General features: G+C 40.6%; 2 protein-coding genes across 2 annotated transcripts in view; one reads left to right on the top strand and one right to left on the bottom strand.

Moving 5' to 3' along the window:
- knstrn (kinetochore localized astrin (SPAG5) binding protein) overlaps positions 1–4,562 on the bottom strand; it is a 37,522-nt gene extending 32,960 nt beyond the window's left edge. Inside the window, exon 1 of the mRNA XM_072264865.1 lies at positions 4,541–4,562. The gene's annotated coding sequence lies outside the window, so the exon portion shown is untranslated. The remainder of the gene's footprint in view (positions 1–4,540) is intronic.
- knl1 (kinetochore scaffold 1) overlaps positions 1–26,410 on the top strand; it is a 76,088-nt gene that overhangs the window by 19,718 nt on the left and 29,960 nt on the right. The window contains exons 9-16 of the mRNA XM_072264842.1: positions 4,855–4,907; positions 5,165–9,367; positions 10,286–10,430; positions 11,684–11,742; positions 12,206–12,304; positions 18,611–18,726; positions 20,210–20,300; positions 24,045–24,161. Of these exons, the coding sequence (XP_072120943.1) occupies positions 4,855–4,907; positions 5,165–9,367; positions 10,286–10,430; positions 11,684–11,742; positions 12,206–12,304; positions 18,611–18,726; positions 20,210–20,300; positions 24,045–24,161 (4,883 nt within the window). The remainder of the gene's footprint in view (positions 1–4,854; positions 4,908–5,164; positions 9,368–10,285; positions 10,431–11,683; positions 11,743–12,205; positions 12,305–18,610; positions 18,727–20,209; positions 20,301–24,044; positions 24,162–26,410) is intronic.

The raw sequence follows: 26,410 nt of genomic DNA, 5'->3' as shown, positions 1-26,410 counted from the left end.
CTCCTAATTTCCAACCTAATTGACTTGACTATTTTGATAATGCATTTCCAAACTATTTTGACTTTTTGGGTCCTTCAAAGTGATTCTGCAATTTCCCGTAATTGGCCCTAATCATATACTTATTAGTTGGTTCTACCATTTACTTTTCTCTTGATTATAAAAAAATAAACTATCTTTGAGTTAAATCTCTTGTCCTGTGTGTTAGAAATCTTGAGTCCTCTGACTAAAAATTTACAACTGATGTCTACTTTGCCTATTGGATTGCATACAGAGAACTTGAGACTATTTATATGAAGACAAGTTTCCTGGGAAGAGAATTTCATAAATTTGCTACCATTTAAGAGAAAAATAAGTGAAACCATTGAACTGTCATTAAAATCCATCTGGTTCAGTAATATCCTTCAGAAAAGATAGAACTATAGAACACTACAGCACAGAAAACAGGCCATTCGGCCCTTCTAGTCTGTGCCGAATAGATTATTATTCAGCTAGTTCCATTGACCTGCATCCATTCCATAATCCTCTAGACCTCTCCCATCCATGTACCTGTTCAAGTTATTCTTAAAACTTGAGTGAGCCTGCATTTACCACGTTAGATGGCAGCTTGTTCCACACTCCCACCACGCTCAGTGAAGAAGTTCCCCCTAATGTTCCCCATAAACCTTTCCCCTTTCACCCTAAAGCCATGCCATCTTTCCTAATCTAAGTGGAAAGAGCCTATTCACATTTACTCTGCCTATACTCATAATTTTGTAAACCTCTATCAAATCTCCCCTCATTCTTCTATGCTCCAAGGAATAAAGTCCTAACCTGTTTAATCTTACCCTATAACTCAACTCCTGAAGACCCGGCAACATCCTAGTAAATCTTCTCTACATTCTTTCAATCTTACTGATATCCTTCCTATAGTTAGGTGACCAGAACTGTACACAATACTCCAAATTTGGCCTCATCAATGTCTTGTACAACCTCCTCATAACATCCCAACTCCTATACTCAATACTTTGACTTATGAATGCCTGGATGCCAAAAGCCTTCTTTACAACCCTGTCTACCTGTGATGCCACTTTCAGGGAATTATGTATCTGAACTCCCAGATCCCTTTGTTCCTCCGCACTCCTCAGTGCCCTACCATTTACTGTGTATGTCCTACCTTGATTTGTCCTTCCAAAATGTAACACCTCGCACTTGTCTGCATTAAATTCCATCTGCCATTTTCTGGCCCATTTTTCCAGTTGGTCCAGATCCCTCTGCAAGCATTGAAAGCCTTCCTTGCTGTCCACAATGCCTCCAATCTTAGTGTCATCAGCAAACTTGTTGATCCAATTTACCACATTATTATCTAGATCATTGATATAGACAACAAACAACAATGGTCCCAGCACAGATCCCTGAGGCACACCACTAGTCACAGGCCTCCAGTCTGATAAGCAATTATGCACTACCTCTCTGTCTTCTCCCACACGGCCAATCTTGAATCCAGTTTACAACCTCTCCATGGATACCTAGTGTCTGAATCTTCTGAACTAACCTCCCATGTGGAACCTTGTCAAAGGCCTTACTAAAGTCCATGTAGATAACATCCACAGCCCTTCCTTCGTCTACTTTCTTGGTAACCTCCTTGAAAAATTCTACAAGATTCACTAAACACAATCTACCAAGCACAAAGCCATGCTGACTATCCTTATCAGCCCTTGGCTGTCCAAACACTTGTATATCCGATCTCTCAGAACACCTTCCAATAATTTACTGATGTCAGGCTCACTGGCCTGTAATTACCTGGTTTACTTTTGGAGCCTTTTTTAAACAACGGAACAACATGAGCTACCCTCCAATCCTTCGGCACCATACCCGTGACTAAGGACATTTAAAATATTTCTGCCAGGGCCCCTGCAACTTCTACACTAGTCTCTCTCAAGGTCTGAGGAGATATCATGTCAGGCCCAGGGGATTTATCTACCTTTATTCGCCGTGAGGCAGCAAGCACCTCCTCTTTAATCTCCACATGTTCCATGACACTACTGCTTGTTTCCCTTCCTTCCATATACGCTATGCCAGTTTCCTGAGTAAATACTGATGCAAAAAAATTGTTTAAGATCTCCCCCATCTTGTCAGGCTCCATGCATAGACAACCACTCTGATCTTCTAGGGGACCAATTTTGTCCCTTACTATCCTTTTACTCTTAATATACTTGTAGAAACCTTTCGGGTTTACCTTCACATTATCTGCCAAAGCAACCTCATGTTTCCTTTTTGCCTTCCTGATTTCCTTCTTTAGTATTTTCTTACATTTTCTATACTCTTGAAGTACCTCATTTGTTCCTTGTTGCCTATACCTGCTATACACCTCTCTCTTTTTCTTAAGCAGATCACCAATATCCCTTGAAAACCAAGGTTCCCTATGCCTGTTAACTTTGCCTTTAATCCTGGCAGGAACATGCAAACTCTGCACTCTCAAAATTTCGCCTTTGAATGCCTTCCATATACTGAACACATCCTTGCCAGAAAACAACTCATCCCAATCCACTATTCCTAGATCCTTTCTCATTTCCTCAAAATTGGCCCTTCTCCAATTTAGAACCTTAACTCGAGGACCAGACCTATCCTTATCCATAATTAACTTGAAACTAACAACATTATGGTCACTGGACCCAAAATGTTTTCCTTCACGTACTTCTGTCACCTGACCTGTCTGGTTCCCTAATAGGAGATCAAGTATTGCTTCCTCTCTTGTTGGTACCTCTATATATTGATTTTGAAAACTTTCCTGAACACATTTGACAAACTCTACACCATCTAACCCTTTCACAGTGTGGGAGTCCCAGGCAATATCCTTACTATTACAATTTACTGTTTCTTACATTGGTCTGCTATCTCTCTACAGATTTGCTCCTCTAATTCTCTCTGACTATTGGGCAGTCCATAATACAACCCTATTAATGTGGTTGCGCCTTTCCGGTTCCTGAGCTCCACCCATATGGCTTCTGTAGACAAGCCCTCCGGGCTGTCCTGTCTATGCACAGCTGTGATATTTTCCCTGACTAGTAATGCCACTCCTCCCCCTTTCATCCCTCCCCCTCTGTCATGTTGGAAACAACGGAACCCCGGAACATTAAGCTGCCAGTCCTGTCCCTCCTGCAACCAAGTCTCACTAATAGCAATAATGTCGCAATCCCACGTGTCAATCCACGCTCTAAGCTCATCTGCCTTACCTTCAATACTCCTTGCATTGAAATTGGTGCACCTGAGAACATTCCTATCATGTACAAACCTTTGATTACTGTCTATACTTGCAGTCCTCACATGACCTTTATCCTCCTCCACCTCACTATCTGCTCTAACACTCTGGTTCCCCTCCCCCTGCAAATCTAGTTTAAACCCCCCTGAGCAGAACTAGTTCAGGTGCAACCCGTCCCATCGGAACTGGTCCCACCTTCCCTGGAACAAAGTCCAATTGTCCAGAAACATGAAGCCCTCCCTCCTGCACCATCTCCTTGGCCATGTATTTAGCTGCATTATCTTTCTATTGCTAGCCTCACTAGCACGTGGCACAGGTAGCAATCCTGAGATTATAACCCTGGAGGTCCTGTCCTTCATCTTCGTACCTAACTCCCTAAACTCTCTTTGCAGGACCTCCTCCTCCTTCCTATCCATGTCATTGGTCCCTACATGGACCATGACATCTGGCTGCTCACCCTCCCTCCTGAGAATACCGAGAATTCGATCCGAGATATCGCAGACTCTGGCACCAGGGAGGCAACAGACCATCCGGGATTCTCGATCTCTCCCACAGAACCTCTTATCTGTCCCCCTAACTATCGAATCCCCTATCACTACTGCTCTTCTCTTTTCCCTCCTTCCTTTCTGAGCTGAGGGTCCGGTGCCAGAGATGTGACCACTACAACTTGTCCCTGGTAGGTCGTCCCCACCAACAGTATCCAAAATGATATACTTATTGTTGATGGGAACGGCTACAGGGGTGCTCCGCTCATTCTGTCTACTCCCCTTCCCTTTCCTGACAGTCACCCAGCTTCCTGCCTCCTGACTTTTAGGGGTGACTATCTCCCTGAAGCTCCTGTCTATTTCTGCTTCTGCCTCCCGAATGATCTGAAGTTCATCCAGCTCCAGGTCCCTAACTCGGTTTGTCAGGAGCTGCAGCTGGATGCACCTTTTGCAGGTGTAGTCATCAGGGACAATTGTGCTGTCCCTGCCTTCCCACATACTGCACATGGAGCACTCGACTGCCCTAATTGCTGCCTCCATTACCTACTCCTAAGTTAATTAAATTAATTGAAGGAATTTACCCGGCCTTACCTCATTGGGAGCAAGCTCATCCTCAGCCTCTGCTTACCGAAGCCTCTCGAGCCAAAGCCCTCAAAGCTCTACTCCTACCCTGAGCCACTCACACACTGGCCACTCCTCTTCAGTTACCCCTCGTTTTATTTGTTTCTGCCAATTATCTCAAGTACTCACCCCCTCTAATCAACACTCTGTTTAACCCTTCAGTTGCCCTCCATGCTCCTTTTTAAAGCACACTCACCTGAGCTGCTTCCCAGCACTCAGTGATCTCCCGAGCCTTTCGCTCCTCCTCCTGCTGCGACCGTTCCTCGATCACACTGATATGCCATCCTTTCCTCATCTACCCAATATGGCACCGGGATCTACCAAAGTGGTTTCTTCTTAATTGCTTATGGATTCCCAAGCATGTATTTCAATTCAAGGGTGAAGCAGAAGCTATATTCTGTGAATGATTTTGCTTTTTTAAAAAAAAGTAGATAAAACATATGAGTTAACAAACTGGCATACCTATTAAGGGATAATGCAGTATTGATTTCAACTTCTGCCATTTCAAAGGTATGGATGCACTGCTTCATGCACCTCTCCGAACTCCTCTGCAACAATTAGAGGTAAGTTTTGGAAAGTAAGGCTTTGTTTTGCATTCAGTTTAATGACAAATAACCTTTTTTGTGGCTGAATTTTCCAGTAATTTATTTGTAAGGCCACTATCTGTTCTGCTGAAATTATAGAAAGCAGCAGGTTCGTAAGCAAGCACATTTTTAGTAATTGTTATTCGGCTCCATTTTTATTCTTAAAGTAGGAGATGACTAGAATGCAATCCGATCTTTATGATATTGAATGTGTTTAACTTTCCTTTTTTAAACAGCCCTGCGAAACTATTGAAACTGTCAGTGAGCATCAAATCTTCCCCATCTCTGGGCTTGAAGTGCGAAGGGAAAGTGAAGAAACAGCCCCAACTTCTGAATTTCAAAAAAAAATTGACTTCAAATCTTTCTTGGCTGGGCTTGATTCTAGAAAGCCTGCATATAGAAATTCAAGTAATGACAGAGAAGAGAAAGTTTCCAATATGTTCTTTAGTTCTGTGGAACAAAATGTAGCTCCCAAACATCAAAAGACAATTAATTTTAAATCATTCTTAAACAGCATAAAACCCACTGAGGCAGATGAAAATAAGATGATGTTCATGCCCTCCACTTATGAGGAACAGAAATTTAAACCAACAGACTTGGGCGTAACTTCAAATTGTGAAACAAATAATTCAATGTTGCAAAACCACACTATCAACAGCTTAGATGCAAATAAAACTATATTGTTTCTAGAGCATGATAATGATATGGAGATCACCAAAAGCCATACTATTTCTATTAACCATTTTGTCATGGGAAAATGTGATGGATTTCATTCATTAAAGGAACCTAATAACTCAGTGAAACTAGGAAATAATGGATCACTTGATTCTTCCCTTCCTCAACGTAAGGCTGTTGTGCTTTCTGGAGTAGATCATATTGCTGTGACAGGAAGTGTTACTGTACCCATTAATGTGAAGACAGATCACCAAACAAATCAAGATCAGCTAACAGTTGCCACATCTAACATAAATAAGAGATCAATGTTGCCGTCATGTATCCATGATGAACTTGCAGTCACTGGTTATGAATCTTCTAGAAAAATTGAGAAGAGTAAGGCACAGGATACAACAAAATTGATGTCTAGGTCTTTGGGTATTCATCAGGAGAATCTGACAGAAACTCAGATGTTTTCCAATGAAAATGACATGGATATAACTAAAAGCCACACAGTTTCTATTGACGGTGCAATGTTTGGGCAAGTGTCAAATTGCAAAGTTGGTTCAAATGCATCTTTTATTCATGATAAGACCATGGTGTTTTCAGAAGCAAATGATATGGATATTACACAGAGTCATACAGTTGCAATTGAAAGTGATGATCCACAACAATTTTCAAACAAAGCATTACAGTCAACAAGGAAGAGTATCAGTTTGTTTACTCCTGGATCGAAAATGGCATTATTACCCAATGAAAATACCGTTATGTTTTCAGAGGCAAATGACATGGATATAACCAAAAGCCACACAGTTACAATTGATGGTGGAAGTGTTTGGAAAGTGCCAGATTGCACAGTTGGATCAAATGCATCCTTGGCTAATGATAGAACTGTGGTGTTTTCAGAAGCAAATGATATGGACATTACAAAAAGCCATATAGTTGCAATTGAAAGTGACAATCTTAGTCAAATTTCAAACAAAGCATTGCAGTCATCAAGGAAGAGTTTCAGTTTGTTTACTGCTGGATTGAAAATGGCATCATTACCCAATGAAAATACCGTTATGTTTTCGGAGGCAAATGATATGGATATAACCAAAAGCCACACAGTTACAATTGACAGTGGAAGTGTTGGGAGAGTGCCAGATTTCACAGTTGAGTTAAATGCACCCTTTGCTAGTGATAGGACTGTGGTGTTTTCAGAAGCAAATGATATGGACATTACACAGAGTCATACAGTTGCAATTGAAAGTGACAATCTGGGACAAATTTCAAACAAAGCATTGCAGTCAACAAGGAAGAGTTCCAGATTGAGTACTCTTGGATCCATCGTGGCATTGTTACCCAATGAAAAAACTGTAGTATTTTCAGAGGCAAACGATATGGATATAACCAAAAGCCACACAGTTACAATTGACAGTGGAAGTATTGGGAGAGTGCCAGATAGCACAGTTGGGTCGAATGAACCCTTTGCTAGTGATAGAACTGTGGTGTTTTCAGAAGCAAATGATATGGACATTACACAGAGTCATACAATTGCAATTGAAAGTGACAACCTAGGACAAATTTCAAACGAAGCATTGCAGTCAACAAGGAAAAGTTCCAGATTGAGTACTCTTGGATCCATCGTGGCATCGTTACCCAATGAAAAAACTGTAGTATTTTCAGAGGCAAACGATATGGATATAACCAAAAGCCACACAGTTACAATTGACAGTGGAAGCATTGGGAGAGTGCCAGATAGCACAGTTGAGTTAAGTGCACCCTTTGCTAGTGATAGGACTGTGGTGTTTTCAGAAGCAAATGATATGGACATTACACAGAGTCATACAGTTGCAATTGAAAGTGACAATCTAGGACAAATTTCAAACAAAGCATTACAGTCAACAAGGAAGAGCTCTAGGTTGAGTACTCTTGGATCCATCTTGGCATCATTACCCAATGAAAAAACTGTAGTATTTTCAGAGGCAAATGATATGGATATAACCAAAAGCCACACAGTTACAATTGACAATGGAAGTGTTGGGAGAGTGCCAGATTGCCCAGTTGGGTCAAGTGTATCCTTGACTAGTGATAGGACTGTGGTGTTTTCAGAAGCAAATGATATGGACACTACAAAAAATCATACAGTTGCAATTGAGAATGGAAATTTTAAAATGAATGGCAACCAAACTTTTGGCTACCAGAAAATGACCTCCAGTCACAGTAATACCCTGGCGTGTCTTCCCAATTCCAAGTCTAATTTATTTTTACAATTGAATGATGATGGTATACCTCCAAGCCCTGTAGCTGTGGTGGACAGTATGAATTTTGAGGCAACTGTAAATTGTGCTGTTAGTTCCAGTTCATCCTTTCCTGGTGGTGACACTGTGGTAGTCTCAGAACCAAATGATATGGATATGACCAGAAGTCATACAGTTGCAATTGAAGGTGGATGTCTTGGTCCAGCTATAAAATTAAAAACATGTTCAGCTAGTTCTTTTCCTGGTGATAGGACCACAATATTTTCAGAAGCAGATGATATGGACATGACCAAAAGCTATACAGCTAATATTGATAGTGAAAACTGTGAGGCAATTTCAAATAGAGCACTTTGTTCTGCAAAAATAACCTCTGATTTGAATGCTGTTGGGTCTATCTTATCATCATGTTCCAGTACAAATACCGTGGTTTCTGAACAAGCAGCAGCTATTAAAGAAAAAGACATTGTGCTTATTCATGGGAGGCATGATGAATATGGTAAACACAAAGTTACTCAGCTAAAGCTTGTCACAGAGCAACAACAGTTTAGTAATCAAATGGATCATGCTAGTAGTAGCATTCAAAGAAATTTGGAAGCTAATTTAAAGTGCATAACTGGACCTCATGAAAAAAGGAATCTGAAAGGAGTCGAGCTCTGCATAGAGAGTTCTTCTGATGCTACTCTAACACACAAAAGTAACCTTGAAGTCCAGGAGAGAGCAATAATTGATCAGACCAAGGAGGCAGATTCTGAAGCATTTATTCAGTTTCAGGTTACTGAAGGTAATGCTCATGGGACAAGAACTGAATCTGTAAGTACAACAAATAACTATTTGGAATGTAATGCATCCATAAAGTCAGATATATCTAACGTGTCATCTCTTCAGAAAATGAATTACATACCCGATATAACTCCTGACTCTCCATTAGAAAAGCCTCCAATAGATGGCAACAACCCTGTTGATTGTCAAACATTTGATGTAAGGACTTGTTTACCAAAACAAAGCCCATTTGTTAAGGACCCACTTGCATCTCAAATCTCTCTTAGTGCCTTCCTTCCTAAATTGCCTAGCAGAAGAAATCTATGTAGAACTGTGCATTCAAGTCATCAGAATGTAGTAAAATCATCAGCAGAATATCACTGCCCTGATTCACTTCTAAATACAACGGCCAAATCAGAAGGTCTTGAAAGCTCAGAAATACTTGAACCTTCTGGAAACTCCCAGGAACAGTTGGATGGACAGCATAAAATGCAGGTGAATGATTGTGATGAAGTAGAAAGCAGAAAGTTGGATTTTTTGAATCCCTCTCTCTGTTTGAAGTCCAGTGGAGGGTGCTCTCTCCATGAACAGCAGTATAGAGAAACTTTTTCTGCTCCTGAACAAGGTATCAATGCGACAGACCAGGTTCTTTTATGCTCAAAAATTTCAACAGTGGAACAAAGGCCTTGCCAGAAACGAGTTTGGAGTGAAGAAGAAAATGGAAATGTATACAACAAAAGAAAAACATTGGAATGCAAGGGCACTGATGCTTCTAGAAAAGAGGTAAATGAAAAAGAATGTGCAACCAAAGCAGTTGTGAATGTTTCTATGATATAGTAGAGTACTTGTTCTCATAATTTTCCGTTAAGGAATTGGGTTAAAGGAAGAGAGTTCAAACTCTGAACTAAAACTTGATTTTAAGTCTATTGTCTCTGAAGATTTTAACCACAATACACTTGATTATGGTGGTTGTCATATTATCAACAAAAGTTTGGAATTAAATATAGCCTCAACTGTAATTCTATGTGAACAGTGTTATAAATAAAGCCAAGCAATATCCTGTATAGTGAAATTTTGGCTTTTGGACAAAGTATATACATTTTCCTTCCAAATACTTTTTTAAAAAAAAAATGAAAATGGTAGATCCAGTATGAAGTGACTTTAATGAATTGATATTTAGAATGTAATGACCCTTTGACTACTTAGAGTGTTTGTTGAATCCTGATGTCCTGATTCTCTGCAAACAAACAAAGATGCACGTGTGTATTCCATTATGCTGCTCACTACAACAAGTAGTATCCATTGATGTTCCCTTTCTCTTGCCCACGAGAAATTGCATGTGGATTTGTGATGTAGTACATTGGAGTCTGCTTTATTTCAACGAGGTTCACCACAACACTAGATTTGCTTTGAATAACTTATTTTCACCAACATTCACTTGTTTTTGGCTATATTTAATCAAAGTTCCAAATGAAAGAAATTAGTGGTGGGTGCTTTGAAGAACAAATTACACTTTATATAAAAAAAATGAAATCACTTGATTGTGAGCATTCTCATATTGTCAAGCTCATTCAACTAAATATTTCAAATCAATAGATAATTTCCTAATTTATGGATTTAATATTTCTATATATTTATAGAATTATTGGCTCTGACATGGAAGTGGCATTTCATATAATTTTCAAGGTATTTTTAACATAGGTCAAAATTACACCTGCTGTGCAGTGGGAAGGAGTAGGGCATGAAACAGTGGAAGAGAACTTGCTGAGTCTGACAACAAAGAGCCTGGATAGCAACAGTTCCTTGGATTCAACCAAAGGTGATGGTACTTCTGCTCATACAATCAGTAAGTTATGATTAACATTTAATTCTTTTTGCAATGGGGAAATGTGTCGTGTGGGTTATGGCATGAAACATTTATTTTTGTTTAGAGATACTGCACAGAGCTTCACCTACCTGTGCATTCAGGCTTGGGAGTGCTGCCATGTTCCTGACTTTTAGAACAAAGTACTTGGATTAATTTGTAGCACAACTGTTTTCAACCCTTGCTTGATCCTACCTGCTGGTTTTCATTCATTCATCAAGGGAATGGTGCTGTATTCATGCACGGCAATTTTGATTTGTTAGTCTGATCCCGGCTAACGAGATATTTATGATTTTTTTTTAAAAAACTGTTGGTTGAACAGCTACTTTCTGATGCAGTTCAAAATGAGACTGAATGCCTGGCTGCCCTTTAAATTTTAAAGGATTCACAGGACACTGATTCTGTTATTTCATTTATCAGTTAAAGACTGAGAACAATATAATTTTAGTTTTTCTATTTATAAAATGCATCTCTTTCACTTTGATTTTACCTTTAAGAGATAACTAATTAAATCTCATTTACCTGAAGCACTGATTTTTTTCTTTACTTTCCACACCTGATGGTGCACTATCAGATTCCTTTAACTTGGTACAAGGCATGAAACAATTGTAAGCATGCCTAAAAAAAGATGATCATTACCTACTGATACAGCCTCATAACTACCCATATTAATTCTAGTGGATTAAGGTGTGTATGGCACTTGTTTAATCAGATAGATTCCTGGGGTGAAGACAAAAAGAATCGTTCTCATTCTTTGGAGTTCAGAAGAAAGAGAAGTGATCTTTTTGAAACTTGATGGAGTCTGGAGGGACTTGGTGGGCCAAGTAGGCAAGGATTTGTCCTGACTGTGGAACCCACAGTTAGGTACATCGGACAGCAATTTAAGCTGAGAAAATGAGGAATTTCTGGTTGAGAATATTTCAAAATCTGTACCTCAAAGATATGTAGCCACTGAGGCTTGCAGTTTATTGAAGGTGAAGTCAGACAAAATAGTTCAAAATGGGGCTTAGTATTTTGTGTTCTTATAGCATATGGTTTGTGAATCAAATCAGACAGATTTAATAAATAATAATGTAAATGCTCTTCATGTGTCATCACCATTTGCATAGTGCCCAGATGTAGGGTGAGATAGCTGGAAATAAGGATGATCGACTTTTAAATGGACATGAACTAATGATAGTTCATAGAGATTTGACATTTTGAAACCTTGTACAACTTTTAATTTTTTTTTTCAGCTCCAAAATGCAACTTAAATGCATCCCTTGTGATCTTGGAGGAGTCAGAGTTGCATAAGGTATGGTCATTTTATTGTTTTGTCTGTGATTTCAAATGTAGTAATTTAAACAGAGACTTGAATGTTTGTTCATCTCTTATGTTGAAAGTTCGAAGTGAATTTATTATCAAAGTATGTATATGTTACTAAATGCTAGCTTGAGATTCATTTCTTCTGGGCATACACAATAGTGTATAACCTTTGTGTTAAGCTATGTTAAAATTTTCTTAAGCTTTAGATTTCTATTGATTAACAAAAATCACACCTATGGCAGCCAGGAAGGTAGTACATATGCTTTATAACTTGCTCCTTTTCAACAGAATAAAATAACTTTCTGATTGAAGCCATGAGTAATTTGTTTGCTTTTTTTTCTTCCCCCAGCTTTTATATTTTGCACTTAAATGCTTAAGCAGTATAATACATGCAATAAACAAATATGGCTTCAAATCCAGGATATTTTTATATGATATACTTTCCCTTGTAGAAATTGATGGATGGTGAGATCACAGTCCGGGAATTCTTCAAATTCTTGAAAGTTCAAACACGTCCACAGAAGTCTCGCCAGAGTGAGCTGCAAGTCAACGTAAGAGTACAGCTACAGATTTTCATTTCCTTTAACAGATCCTGCAGAAATGTTTTGAATGTATCCCCAGGGATGTTTTTCACAACTAAAATGTTACCCACTGAAATACTATTTATTTATGTATTTTAAGACCTTTTATATCATGTACTGAGTTTGAAACATGCTCACTGTTAAATTTTACAACTAATTGGAGGTTGTAAGACCTTTCTGTTTTTTTTTGCATCCAAGCTTATAGTTTTGATAAGGGAACTAGGGTACTAAATTCAAATCTGAGCAGTGCATTTCGGTGCTCAATACCCACATGAGAGATAAAATGAAGTTCTCTCTGTAACACCCGATGTGAAAGTGAAAACAGTAGATGAAGCATGGTGTTTACTTGGTATGCTAATCAGTCAATTGGCATTGAGAAACGGACATGCTATTTTCTATTGATGGCACATTTTATTCATGTATACTGCAGCTAAAATGTTAATGCAGTAGATTTGTTGTTCGTATGTTATGTGCCACGTTGTATGACATGGGCATTCAAGGTCTTTCCATGACTATGATTGTCTTTGGCAGATTTTTCTACAAAGTGGTTTGGCATCGCAGCCTTCAGCTGCTCATACAACCATCTACCACCTATTCCCATGGCTTCAGGTAACCCTAATCTCAGGGTTGGGCGGGTGGGGTGAAGCAGGTGCTACACTTTGCCCAAGGATGACCTGCGATCTGGCAGAGAGGAGGAATACTTGCACTTCCTTTGGTAGCAGCGTATCTCTATCACGTCACCCATAGTAGGTTTATCAATGGAATGAAAATTTGGAGCTGTTTAGCATAGCGCCCCCCCCCAACCCCCACCTTGATCAGGGTCATTGAAGCCATGGGAGCAGGTGGTGGATTGTTGTATCAGCAGCTGGTCCATACCACATCTTTGTTATGCAATCACTGATGCCAGGCAGCCAATCTCTGAAGTGTATTGATATGGGTGGGTCACCTGTCTTGTAAAGACACTGCCCAGAAGAAGGCAATGGCAAACCACTTCTGGGGGGGAAAAAATATTTCAAAGAACAATCATGGTCAAAACACCATAAGAACATAGGAAATAGGAGTAGGCCATGTGGCCCATCGAGCCTGCTCTGTCATTCAATAAGATCACGGCTGATCTGGCCATGGACTCGTCACCACCTACCTGTCTTTTCCCATCACGCTTAATTCCCCTATTATGCAAAAATCTATTCTTTTTTTATTTTTATTTTAGGCATCTGTTAGTCTCGTGAGACCATGGATTTGCGCCTTGGAAGGTTTCCAGGGTGCAGGCTTGGGCAAGATTGTATGGAAGACCGACAGTTACCCATGCTGCAAGTCTCCCCTCCCCACGCCACCGATGTTGTCCAAGGGAAGGGCACTAGGGCCAATACAGCTTGGCATCGGTGTCATCGCAGAGCAATGTGTGGTTAAGTGCCTTGCTCAAGGACACAACACGCTGCCTCAGCTGAGGCTCGAACTAGCGTCCTTCAGATCACTAGACCGATGCCTTAACCACTTGGCCACGCGCAAAAATTTATTCAACCTTGTTTTAAATAAGTATATTTACTGTGGTGAGCTCCACTGCTTCATTGGGCACAGAATTCCACAGATTCCCTACTCTTTGAGAAAAGCAGTTCCTCCTTATCTCTGTCCTAAATCTACTCCCCTAAATCTTGAGGCTATATCCCCTAGTTCTAATCTCACCTACCGGTGGGAACAGTTTTCCTGCCTCTATCTTATCTAACCCTTTCATAATTTTGTATGATTATATAAGCTCTCCACTCATTCTTCTGAATGCCAGTGAGTACAGTCCCAGGCTTCTCAATCTCTCCTCATAGTCTAACACCCTCATCTCTGGAATTAACCTGGTGAACCTCTTCTGTAGCACCTCCAAGCCAGTATATCCTTCGTCAAGTAAGGAGACCAGAACTGCACGCAGTACTCCAGGTGTGGCCTCACAATTACCCTGTACAGTTGCAGCATAGCCTTTCTGCCCTTAAATTCAATCCCTCTAGCATTGAAGGCCAATATTCCATTTGTCGTCTTGATGGTCTGCTACACCTGTAAACCAACCTTTTGTGATTCATGCACAAGCACTCCTAAGTCCTTCTGCCCAGCAGCATGCTGCAATCTTTTACCATTTAAATAATAATCTGATCTTCCATTTTTCCTTCCAAAGTGGATGACCTCGCATTTATCAACATTGTACTCCATCTGCCAGACCCTTGCTCACTCACTTAACCTATCTATATCTCTCTGCAGACTCTCCATATCCTCTGCACAATTTGCTTTTCCACTCAATTCAGTGTCATCAGCAATCTTAGATACATGACACTTGGTCCCCTTTTCCAGATCGTTAATGTATATTGTGAACAGTTGTAGCCCCAGCACCGACCCCTGTGGCACACCACTCATCACTGATTGCCAACCAAAGAAACATCCATGCATCCTAACTCTCTGCTTTCTATTGGTTAACCAATCCTCTATATATGCTAATACATCAACTTTATGCATCCTTATCTTATGGATAAGTCTTTATGTGGCACCTTATTGAGCACCTTCTGGAAATCCAAGTAAATAACGCCCATCTGTTCCCCTCTATCAACTGCGCTTGTTATATCCTCAAAAAGCTCCAGTAAGTTTGTCAAACAGGACCTGCCTTTGCTGAATCCATGCTGCGTCTGCATGATGCATCCATTTCTTTCCAGATGTCTCGCTATTTCTTTAATGATAGATTCAAGCATTTTCCCAACTACAGATGTTAAAGTAACCGGCCTATAGTTACTTGCCTTTGCGTACATCCTTTTTTGAGCAGTAGCATAACTTTCGGCTTCTAGAAATCCGCCGGAACCTGCCCAGAGTCCAGAGAAAGCCTCAAGTATAACTTCAGCCATTTCTTTCAATACCCAGGGATATATTCCATCAGGACCAGGGGACTTGTCTATCTTTAGGTCCACAAGTTTGCTCAGCACTACCTCTTTAGCGATAGCTATTATATCGAGGGCCTCGCCTCCCATCGCATCCATATTATCTCTCTTTGGCATGTTAGATGTGTCCTCCACCATGAAGACCAATACAAAATAGTCATTCAAAGCCTCAACCATTTCCTTGTTACCCAGTGTCAATTCCCCCTTCGTATCCTCGAAGGCAGTGGTCCCCAACCACCGGGCCGCGGACCAGTACCGGTCCGCAAAGATGTGCTACTGGGCCACGAGGAAACGATATGATTTGGCGATATGAAACAATATGAGTCAGCTGCACCTTTCCTCATTCCCTGTCACGCACTGTTGAACTTGAACACCTCCCCCCACCCTGTCGGCCAGTCTGCAAGAATATCATCAATATTAAGCCGGTCAGCGGTGCGAAAAAGGTTGGGGACCCCTGCTCTAAGGGACCTATGTTCACTTTAGTCACCCTTTTCCGTTTAATGTAATAATAAAAAATTTAACCATCAGTTTTTAGATTATGTGCTAGTTTATTTTCATAATCTATTTTCCCTTTCATTATTGTTCACTTAGTGCTTCATTGTAGCTTTTTAAAGTTTTCCCAATCTTCCAGTTTCCCACTACTCTCAGCAACTTTGTATGCATGAGCTTTTAGTTTGATGCCTTCCTTTATTTCCTTAGTTATCCATGGCCGCTCTCCCACCCTTGCTGTCCTTGCTTTTAACTGGAATATACTTTTGTTGAGCACCGTGAAAAATCTCTTTGAAAGTCTTCCACTGTTCCTCAACCATCCCACCATATTGCCTGTGTTCCCAGTGTACCCTATCTGACTTCTGCCTCATCCCGTTGTAGTCTCCCTTATTTAGGCATAATACACTAGTTTTAAATCAAACTATTGCACCCTCCATTTGTATGAGACACTCAATCATACTGTGATCACTCTTTCCAAGAGGATCCCTAACTACAAAATTGCTAATTTCTGCCTCATTTCACAGGACCGGATTCAAGATAGCATGTTCCCTTGTAGGTTCAGTAACGTGCTGTTCAAGAAAGCTATCACATATGCATTCTGTGATCATGATCACACCATGATTGCCTACGTCTCTTGTCATAGCGCAAAATGATGATGATTCCTTCTCAAAATTGAATTTAAGTATTGCACAATATTTTAAATTGTATTTTCATGTTACATTCAATCTGACAATTCCTTGTTTAAGTACCTTAGAATATTTATTGCCAATACAATGGAGCCAACTACTATGGAGAAATGTTTTTTCATTATTTTCTTAATTCATTGAAATTGTATAGCATTTTCTTATTGTTATACTGGAGCAACAGCTTGTATTACATTCTATTTTCTAGAGTGAAACTTGAACCCACAATATTCTGGGACTGATGGTATTAGAAACTTTTATTAACACTTTTGAATTGACACTTTTATTCGCACACCATTATACCATGGAGGTGATAAATCCTAATTTAAACTTGGTAGTTTCAATGGCTTATATACTGTAGTTATAGTTACACCTATAGATAAAATGGCAATGATGGTATCAGAGAGAAAAATGAGAGGTGGAGAAGATGACAGATTAAGCATCCATTTAATTTGCTGTAGAATTGCTTCTAAAGATTAGCTTTATTCGTTTTATTTGTTACATGTACATTGAAACATACAGTAAAATGTGTCCTTTGTGGCGTCAAGTCAAATCAGTGAGGTGAGGTTTGGGCTGGGCAGCCCATCAGTATCACGATGCTTCAGGCGCAAAATAGCATGCATAAAGCTCACTAACCCTAACTGTATATTCGTCTTTGGAATGTGGGAGGAAATCCACACGGTTATGCGGTGAACTTACAAACTCCTTACAGACAACAATGGAAATGGAGCTTTGATCTTACAGCAGGCACTGTTAAGTGTATGGTAACTCTTTGAATTCGTAGACATTTGCTGGGGGTTGAGGGAATTGCTTGGAGAATGCAGATCCTCCTCAGTTATGGATGCCTGATTTGTGGATTCCAGTTAATCCTAATCAGTTAATTGGAGCATCCACTTATTTGGAAAAAAATTGAGAAAATAACCAGGATTACCTCCGTTTATTTGGAACATTATGCAGCATAACTGAGGCAGGAGACTACTGCAGGGCAGTTTCTAACTAGTGTTGGGTGTGTGCACTTGTGTGGCCGTTAGACACTATGTGCTTAGATTGAACAGTTTTAAAATAGTGTCAATGGCCTTTGATTATATTCAAAAATCAGTGATTTTTGTCACTGATAGTTGGCGAGAAATGAGCAGTAAACAATTCAGAACTGTTGTACTCACTGCGGTTTCAAGTGTTCAGGCCTGGAGATGGCAGAAATGGCCAGGAGTGAAAATGAAACAACTTTACTAAAGTGAGGAACTACGAAGAATCTGAAGGTACCAACAATCATCTCGAATGTTACAATAAAAATGAAGATTTGAAGGAGGTAATCATCGATAGCATTGTGTGAAGGTGGTCCATTATCTTTACTAGGTGTCTGTGCTGATTTTCTTCATTTACAGTCAATCAAAAAAAGTGGCAGCGTTTATAACCATTGGGACTCCATCCATAACTATTTGGAACTTATACACATTTTTATAGTACTCTAGTAGTATTGATAGTGTTCTAATTTCTGTATTTCATGTAAATACATAATTTGTTACTCAGTTAAACAGTAGTTTGTCTTTTTTGTACCTTTTTAATTATTTCCATGAAACTTCGGCTAACTGGAGCAGGATCTTAATTGGGCTGAAATGTACTGGTCCTGATGTGTCCCAATTTTAAGTTCAAATGAGAACCAGTCTTGGGGAGGGAAGAAATATTTATATGTATGTAACCTTATGGTAATTGAACATTGTTGTTTCAAGACACAGGCTGCCACTTTCACTGCTAGAGGCCATGGAAATCAACAAGCAAGCACTATTATTGCTACTTGTGCAATGATACTTTATTAAACAATGTAACCTCCACTGATTCTTCAAGCCCACTGAAACCAGCCATTGACTGGTATACCCCCAAGTTTTGTAATGTTCTGCCGAGGCAGGGGAAAACAAATGTTTGTTAATTAGACCTCCTCAACACCATTCATTGCAATACTGTGGCGATTTGATTACCACCTTGAATTATTTTGTGTATTTTCTGACTTGCTAACAAAGTTTCTCATGGGCATCTACTTTTTTTTTAAATAGAACCCATTCTTAAGCTGGAATGGCCTTGTAGGCTATAGCACTTGTGAAACTTCTGCGTATTTTACTTGAGTTTATTATTGATTCTGAGCTATAGTTGATTTTTTTCCACTGTATTGAATAAAACTCTATTATTTTATTTCTTGGTAGCCTGAATTGGACAGATCCTCAGGACTGGAAAATTGGCTGGCTGTGAAGTTTATTCACCGACCAAAACGGGAAGTCTATGAAGACAATAGTTCTGCACTCTCTGCGGCCATAAATGAGTATGTAAAGTTTAGGCAGTGTTGTTGCCTCACTGTGTCAGAGGTTTGGTTTCAAAGCTATGTGTGTGAAGTTGACATGTTCTGTGACTGTATGGGTGTCCTTCAATAGCTCTGGTTTCTTCCCAAAGGCTTGAGTTGGCAGGTGAATAGTAGTATCTTGGGGGAATTGATAATGTGGGGAGGTTAAAAAGGGATTAGATGATGATTAATATTTATAGGTGGTAGTCAGCCAATGCAGATCTGATGTTCTGAAGGGCCTATTCCTATCCTGTATGACTCGGTGAAGTCTTACAAATTGCCTTCTGTGATAATAGCTATTTCTATTTTATATTCTTGGAAAATACTTTATTAACTTGAGAGCTTGTGTTGAAAGTTATTATTAATTTTACAATGCAGTTTCAAAATTGATGTAGGCACAGGTGTAATGAAAAACTTGCAGCAGTATTTTAGGCATGTACTTATTTATTTAGAGGTTCCGCAAGGGACAGGCCCTTCCAGTCAACAAACCTCACTGCCCAGAAACACACCTATTTCACACTAGCCTAGTCACAGGATAATTTACAATGACCTATTGACTGGGTTGTCTTTGAACTGTGGGAGGAAACTGGGGCATCCAGAGAAACCCGTGCCATTCACAGGGAGAATGTACAAACTCTACAGACTGGTCCAGAATGTCCTGAGCTGTAATAGCATAGTGCTAGTTGTTAACTAGCATGGCACCCAGAAACACACATATCTTTAGAGACACAACATTCACAAACAAAATGTGAATTTCTACATAAATTGTACAAGAAAGAACAGAATTACAATTAAGAAAAAGCAGTAAAATCCATTATAGTGCAAAGTGGTCATAGTGTTGCTATTGAGGTAGTGATTAGGGTTGTGTAGGTTGCTTCATGAACTGAATGAGTAGCTGTTCTTGAACCTTGTGAGACTTGAGGCTTCCGTACCTCCTGCCCAATGATAGCTGCCAGAAGATGGTATGGCTTGGGGGTTCTTTGGATGTTATTTCATTAAGGCAGTGCCTCATGTAGATACTATCAATAGTGGGGATGTATTGGGCTGAGTTCACTACTCTTTGTAGCTTCTTGTGTTTCTGCTCATTGGAATTGCCGTACCAGAATTTGATGGAACTGGTTAAGATAATTTCAACAGATCATTTGTAGATTTATGTTCAGTAACATGCCAACCCTTTTTAAACTTGTATTTTATCAGAAAAGGTATTGGTGTGTCTTCCTTGTGATTGATTATATATGACAGGTCAGGATAGAACTTCCAAGAACTTAAAGCTACTAACCCTCTGCACTGCTGATTCATCGATGTAGAGTGAAGCATGTTTGCCTCCCTTTCCCTTCCTACAAGCTTCTTTCACAACCACCCCCCACCCCCTCACTCTCATATCCGCATGCTTCTGGTTCTTGGGTTGCAAAGTCCAGCAAATCAGCTCTAAATGACTCCAATGTCTTTTCCATTTGCTTTTCAGCCTGAAGGATCAGTTGTTAGATCTTGACAAGCTCTTGTCAGAAGTGAACTATCCACTTTTGAAAGAGGTGATGCAAATGACAAAAGAAGAGGTAAATATTGATTAGTCTGAAAATGGTTAAGTTTAGCTATGTTCAGTTGTTTGATCTTTCTGAATTAAAATTTGCAGTTGCTGTGTCTTAATTTCTGAAGAAGATGCATTAATTTTCAGGTTTATAGCTGCCTGCAGTCCTCTGTCATTGAGAATGATGGTCTATTTTAGGTCTGGTATGCACCCTCCATTATTTTGCTGTATTTTAAACTGTTTAATAAGAAACTTCATGAGAAGAACCTTGGCTGAAGATTAAACTAATGATTGTAGCTGAACTTGAAAATAGTTTATAACAGTAAAAAAAAATTGGTAAATAATCTCTTCTTGGGCTTCCAGCCGGGTACAGGTATTGATTATAATCCATGTTTTGATGACAAACTCAGCCATCTTCTTCAGGGATGATGCCTGGGCATGTCTAGTCCAGTGGTATTTATGTCCCCATATTCCGTCCCTTCTGATTGGTTAGTCCTCATCTCATCAGGTTTCCAATCTTCCACCTTGTTTATAATCATTCCAGTTCTTATTTAGACTGAGACCTTTGTCTTTGTTGAAATTCTTTTCCTCTAGTTTTATTTCAGTAGCTTCCTTTACCAGGCAGTCCTAAAAGCCATTGGCATGGCACAGTAGTTTGGTGCTGTTGAAGTCAATCCTATGGCCAGTGCGAATGCAGTGTTCCTCTACTGCCGATTTCTCCAGGTAACCCAAATGGATACACCTCCTGTGCTCCTTGATGCGAGTTTCCACCGTGCATCCCATCTGGCCAATATATGCTGCTCTGCATTCACAGGGAATCCTGTAAACACCAGCTGATCTGAGTTCCAGATCATCTTTGACCTGCGTAAGCTGTGACTTGAGCTTCTGTACGGATTTGTGGATGGTATCAATCCGGTATTTCTTCTGGATCCTAGGGATCTTTGCACAAACTATGGAAATATAGGGAAGACAGGCAGTAATGACAGGTAATACACATCAAAGTTGCTGGTGAACGCAGCAGGCCAGGCAGCACCTGTAGGAAGAGGTGCAGTCGACGTTTCAGGCCGAGACCCTTCGTCAGGACTAACTGAAGGAAGAGTGAGTAAGGGATTTGAAAGTTGGAGGGGGAGATCCAAAATGATAGGAGAAGACAGGAAGGGGAGGGATACAGCCAAGAGCTGGACAGGTGATAGGCAAAAGGGGATACGAGAGGATCATGGGACAGGAGGTCCGGGAAGAAAGACAAGGGGGAGGGGGTGGACCCAGAGGATGGGAAAGAGGTATACTCAGAGGGACAGAGGGAGAAAAAGGAGAGTGAGAGAAAGAATGTGTGCATAAAAATAAGTAACAGATGGGGTACGAGGGGGAGGTGGGGCCTTAGTGGAAGTTAGAGAAGTCGATGTTCATGCCATCAGGTTGGAGGCTACCCAGACGGAATATAAGGTGTTGTTCCTCCAACCTGAGTGTGGCTTCATCTTTACAGTAGAGGAGGTCGTGGATAGACATGTCAGAATGGGAATGGGATGTGGAATTAAAATGTGTGGCCACTGGGAGATCCTGCTTTCTCTGGTGGACAGAGCGTAGATGTTCAGCAAAGCAGTCTCCCAGTCTGCGTTGGGTCTCGCCAATATATAAAAGGCCACATCGGGAGCACCGGACGCAGTACATCACCCCAGCCGACTCACAGGTGAAGTGTTGCCTCACCTGGAAGGACTGTTTGGGGCCCTGAATGGTGGTAAGGGAGGGAGTGTAAGGGCATGTGTAGCACTTGTTCTGCTTACACGGATAAGTGCCAGGAGGGAGATCAGTGGGGAGGGATGGGGGGGACGAATGGAAAAGGGAGTTGCGCAGGGAGCGATCCCTGCAGAATGCGGGGGGGGGGGGGAGGGAAAGATGTGCTTAGTGGTGGGATCCCGTTGGAGGTGGCGGAAGTTATGGAGAATAATATGTTGGACCCGGAGGCTGGTGGGGTGGTAGGTGAGGACCAGGGGAACCCTATTCCTAGTGGGGTGGCGGGAGGATGGAGTGAGAGCAGATGTACATGAAATGGGGGAGATGCGTTTAAGAGCAGAGTTGATAGTGGAGGAAGGGAAGCCCCTTTCTTTAAAAAAGGATGACATCTCCCTCGTCCTAGAATGAAAAGCCTCATCCTGAGAGCAGATGCGGCGGAGACGGAGGAATTGCGAGAAGGGGATGGCGTTTTTGCAAGAGACAGGGTGAGAAGAGGAATAGTCCAGATAGCTGTGAGAGTCAGTAGGCTTATAGTAGACATCAGTGCATAAGCTGTCTCCAGAGACAGAGACAGAGACAGAAAGATCTAGAAAGAGGAGGGAGGTGTTGGAAATGGACCAGGTAAACTTGAGGGCAGGGTGAAAGTTGGAGGCAAAGTTAATAAAGTCAACGAGTTCTGCATGCGTGCAGGAAGCAGTGCCAATGCAGTCATCGATGTAGCGAAGGAAAAGTGGGGGACAGATACCAGAATAGGCACGGAACATAGATTGTTCCACAAAGCCAACAAAAAGGCAGGCATAGCTAGGACCCATACGGGTGCCCATAGCTACACCTTTAGTTTGGAGGAAGTGGGAGGAGCCAAAGGAGAAATTATTAAGAGTAAGGACTAATTCCGCTATACGGAGCAGAGTGGTGGTAGAGGGGAACTGATTAGGTCTGGAATCCAAAAAGAAGTGTAGAGCTTTGAGACCTTCCTGATGGGGGATGGAAGTATATAAGGACTGGACATTCATGGTGAAAATAAAGCGGTGGGGGCCAGGGAACTTAAAATCATCGAAAAGTTTAAGAGCGTGAGAAGTCTCACGAACATAGGTCGGAAGGGATTGAACAAGGGGTGATAAAACCGTGTCGAGGTATGCAGAAACGAGTTTGGTGGGGCAGGAGCAAGCTGAGACAATAGGTCCGCCAGGACAGGCAGGTTTGTGGATCTTGGGTAGGAGCTAGAAACGGGAAGTGCGGGGTGTGGGAACTATAAGGTTGGTAGCAGTGGATGGGAATAATGACAGGTTCCTCCTCATTGTTAAGCTTTCCTGTTCGTTTTTTTTTGTCGGTCCTTTTAAGGACCCAATTGATTTCCTTCTCCTTGTAGCCATTCTGTAAGAATGTCATGCATAATTGTCTTTTTTCCTCGGGGAGACTCTCCGGATCCAAAATAGTTTTCGCACAGTTAATCAAAGTAGAAAGAACTGCTCTACATTGGGAGGCATGATGATGGCTGCTATTGTTGAGGTACAAGTCTGTGTGAGTTGGTTTCTGCTAGTCGCCATATCCGAGGCTACTGTCCGGTTTCCACCTTATTAGAACGTCCAGGAACAAGAGGCAACCGTTCTTCTCCATCTCCATCATAGATCGAATGTTTGGATGTATACTGTTCAGATGGTCATGCAACTGTTGGAGTACCAGGAGTCCGTGAGACCACACGATAAAAGTGTCATCCATTTGTTCATAGCAGTTTCCCTTAGAAAGGAAGTACGTTGATGTAAGGGTGTGTTCAAAAAGGTCAATGATAGCTTTATCAAACCTTGACCATGGGAGGACCAATGTGTCCTTAATGTGAACTCTCATGAACAGGGACACCACGTTGAATCTAACCATTATGTCTCCTCTGGGTTCAGCTGGATGTTATCGCTTTAACAAAGTCAGTCAAATTTGTGATGCGATCCTCGCAACCCCCAACAAAAGGAGACAGCATGGTTGTTAAATACTTAGCCAAAAATGGCTTTAAAATATTTTAATTGGTTTATTGTAATTTCTTTCTCAGTTGCAACAGTTTCGTTCTTGCTTGAATACCAAGAAAAGCACTTACGTGAAGAGGACTAAAGTAATCTGCCATGAACAAAAGGTTCAACTGTACCTGACACAGTTGAATGCATTGAAGGTAATTGTGCTTTATGAACACTTCAAGTAAGACTGGTGTAAGAATCAGGGTATTATGTGAAAGATCTCCTCTGCCAGAATGATTCTGTGTTTCAAGCTCTTCACAAAGCTTCCTATCCAACGATTAAATCTGGCATGATTAACTTTGTGATTTATTGGTAAGTTGAAATATAAGTGGTAGTTTAACATTTGAGAAATTTTCCTGGAAGTACAATTGTATTGCAGTCATAAGTTATTGCATTTTGTTGGCTTTACTTTGCAGAAATGTAGATAAATGCTCAACCATGGCTGGCAATGTAAAGTCTGCAGATAGCTTTGTCTACATTTTTGTCCACAATATTTAAATTCAGAATGGAAATGAACAAGATTATCTTTGGTTTGATTGTCAAAGCTTCTTTCCTTTGTAGAAGTAAGCATTAGATTATTGTTTTGCATATGTGTCCATGGCCTTGGGCCTAATGTCAGAGCCCTAATTTTATTAAATTATCCTTGATTGTTTTTCTGAAAGATTTAAACTAAATTATTTGGATCTCATTTTCCTAGAGGAAGATATTAAGTTTATATCTTTACTCCTCAAATGTTTGAAAACAAGGATATATTTTATCCAGCAATTTAAAGTTTTGACAATCTAAAATTGTTGAGAACTGTTGGAACATAGCAGCACCAAGTAGCTATGAGATGCTGCAAATCTTAATTAATAAGGCAATGAACTGGAGTGGTTCTCATACTGAATCCTCCCATTCATTAATTCATGCTGCAGTGTGTCCTGTCCAAATTTTTAAAAAATGTATACCGCAATTTTCCAGTAGTTTCTCTGACATCTCTTCCTGATGCCACAACTCGAACACTTGGAGGATTGAGGACAGTATGCATATTGGAGTTAGAAATTCACTTTGAAATTGAAGTCCATTGTGACTTATAAATGTTATCATTTTTCCACTTAATTCCATCATTTCTATTCCCAGTCAACTGCACCTTCCATCTTGGTAGCTTGCTTATGTGGGCACTGTTTGCTGAGTAGACATTGTTTATTGTCATAATGTTGAAATAACAGAGCATGTAAGGAGGAAATTAGCAATGTTTGGAGAAGGAGAGAATCCTGAAGATCAATTCTTGGTATTCCAATGATAGTCCTTTGGTCTGTGCAATGGAAGACACAAAACATGTCAACACAAAATATAATAAAACATAGAACAGTACAGCACAGGAACAGGCCTTTGGTGCACGATCTCCGTGCTGACCATGATGCTAAACTATCCTGAACCTATCTGCTTGCACATGATTCATGTTCCTCCATTCTCTGCATGTTCACGTGTCGTGTCTGTCTAATTGCTTCTTAAAGCCACTATTGTCTCTGCTTCCACTACCATCTTGGCAGTGTATTCTAGGCATCTACCTCTCTGTGGGGGGTTGGAGAGGAACCTAGCCTGCACATTTCCTTTAAACTTCCTCCTCTCATCTTAAAGCTAAGTCTACTGTGGGAAGCGAGGGAGGAGATTGCTGAGCCTCCAGCAATGATCTTTGCATCATCAATAGGGACGGGAGAAGTTCCAGAGGATTGGAAGTTTGCAAATGTTTCCTTGTTCAATAAAGGGAGTAGAGATAACCCAGGAAATTATAGACTAGTGAGTCTCACTTCAGTGGTGGGCAAGTTGTTGGAGAAGATGCTGAATGGCAGGAATTATGAGCATTTGGAGAGACGTAATCTGATTAGGGATAGTCAGCATGGCTTTGTCAAGGGCAGGTTGTGTCTTACGAGCCTGATTTAATTCTTTGAGGATATTAAAAAAAATACATTGATGAAGGTAAAGCAGTGGATGTAGTATATATGGATTTCAGTAAGGTATTTGATAAGGTTCCCCATGTAAGACTCAAGTAAGGAGGCATGGGATCCAAGGAGACCTTGCTTTGTGGATCCAGAATTGGCTTGCCCACAGAAGGCAAAGGGTGGTTGTAGATGGTTCATATTCTGCATGGAGGACGGTGACCAGTGGTGTTCCGCAGGGATCTGTTCTTAGACCTCTCCTCTTTGTGATTTTTATAAATAACCTGGATGAGGAAGTAGAAGGGTGGTTTAGTAAGTTTGCTGATGATACAAATGTTGGGGGGTGTTGTGGATAGTCTGAAGGGTTGTCAGAGGTTACAGTGGGACATTGATAAGATGCAGAACTGAGCTGAGAAGTGGCAGATAGAGTTCCACCCAGACAGTGTAAAGAGGTTCATTTTGATAGGTCAAATTTGAATACAGAA

This window comes from Mobula birostris, chromosome 1 (genome assembly GCF_030028105.1).
Source record: "Mobula birostris isolate sMobBir1 chromosome 1, sMobBir1.hap1, whole genome shotgun sequence".
NCBI classification, from domain to species: Eukaryota; Metazoa; Chordata; class Chondrichthyes; order Myliobatiformes; family Myliobatidae; genus Mobula; species Mobula birostris.
This window is presented reverse-complemented; position numbering and strand designations above follow the sequence as displayed.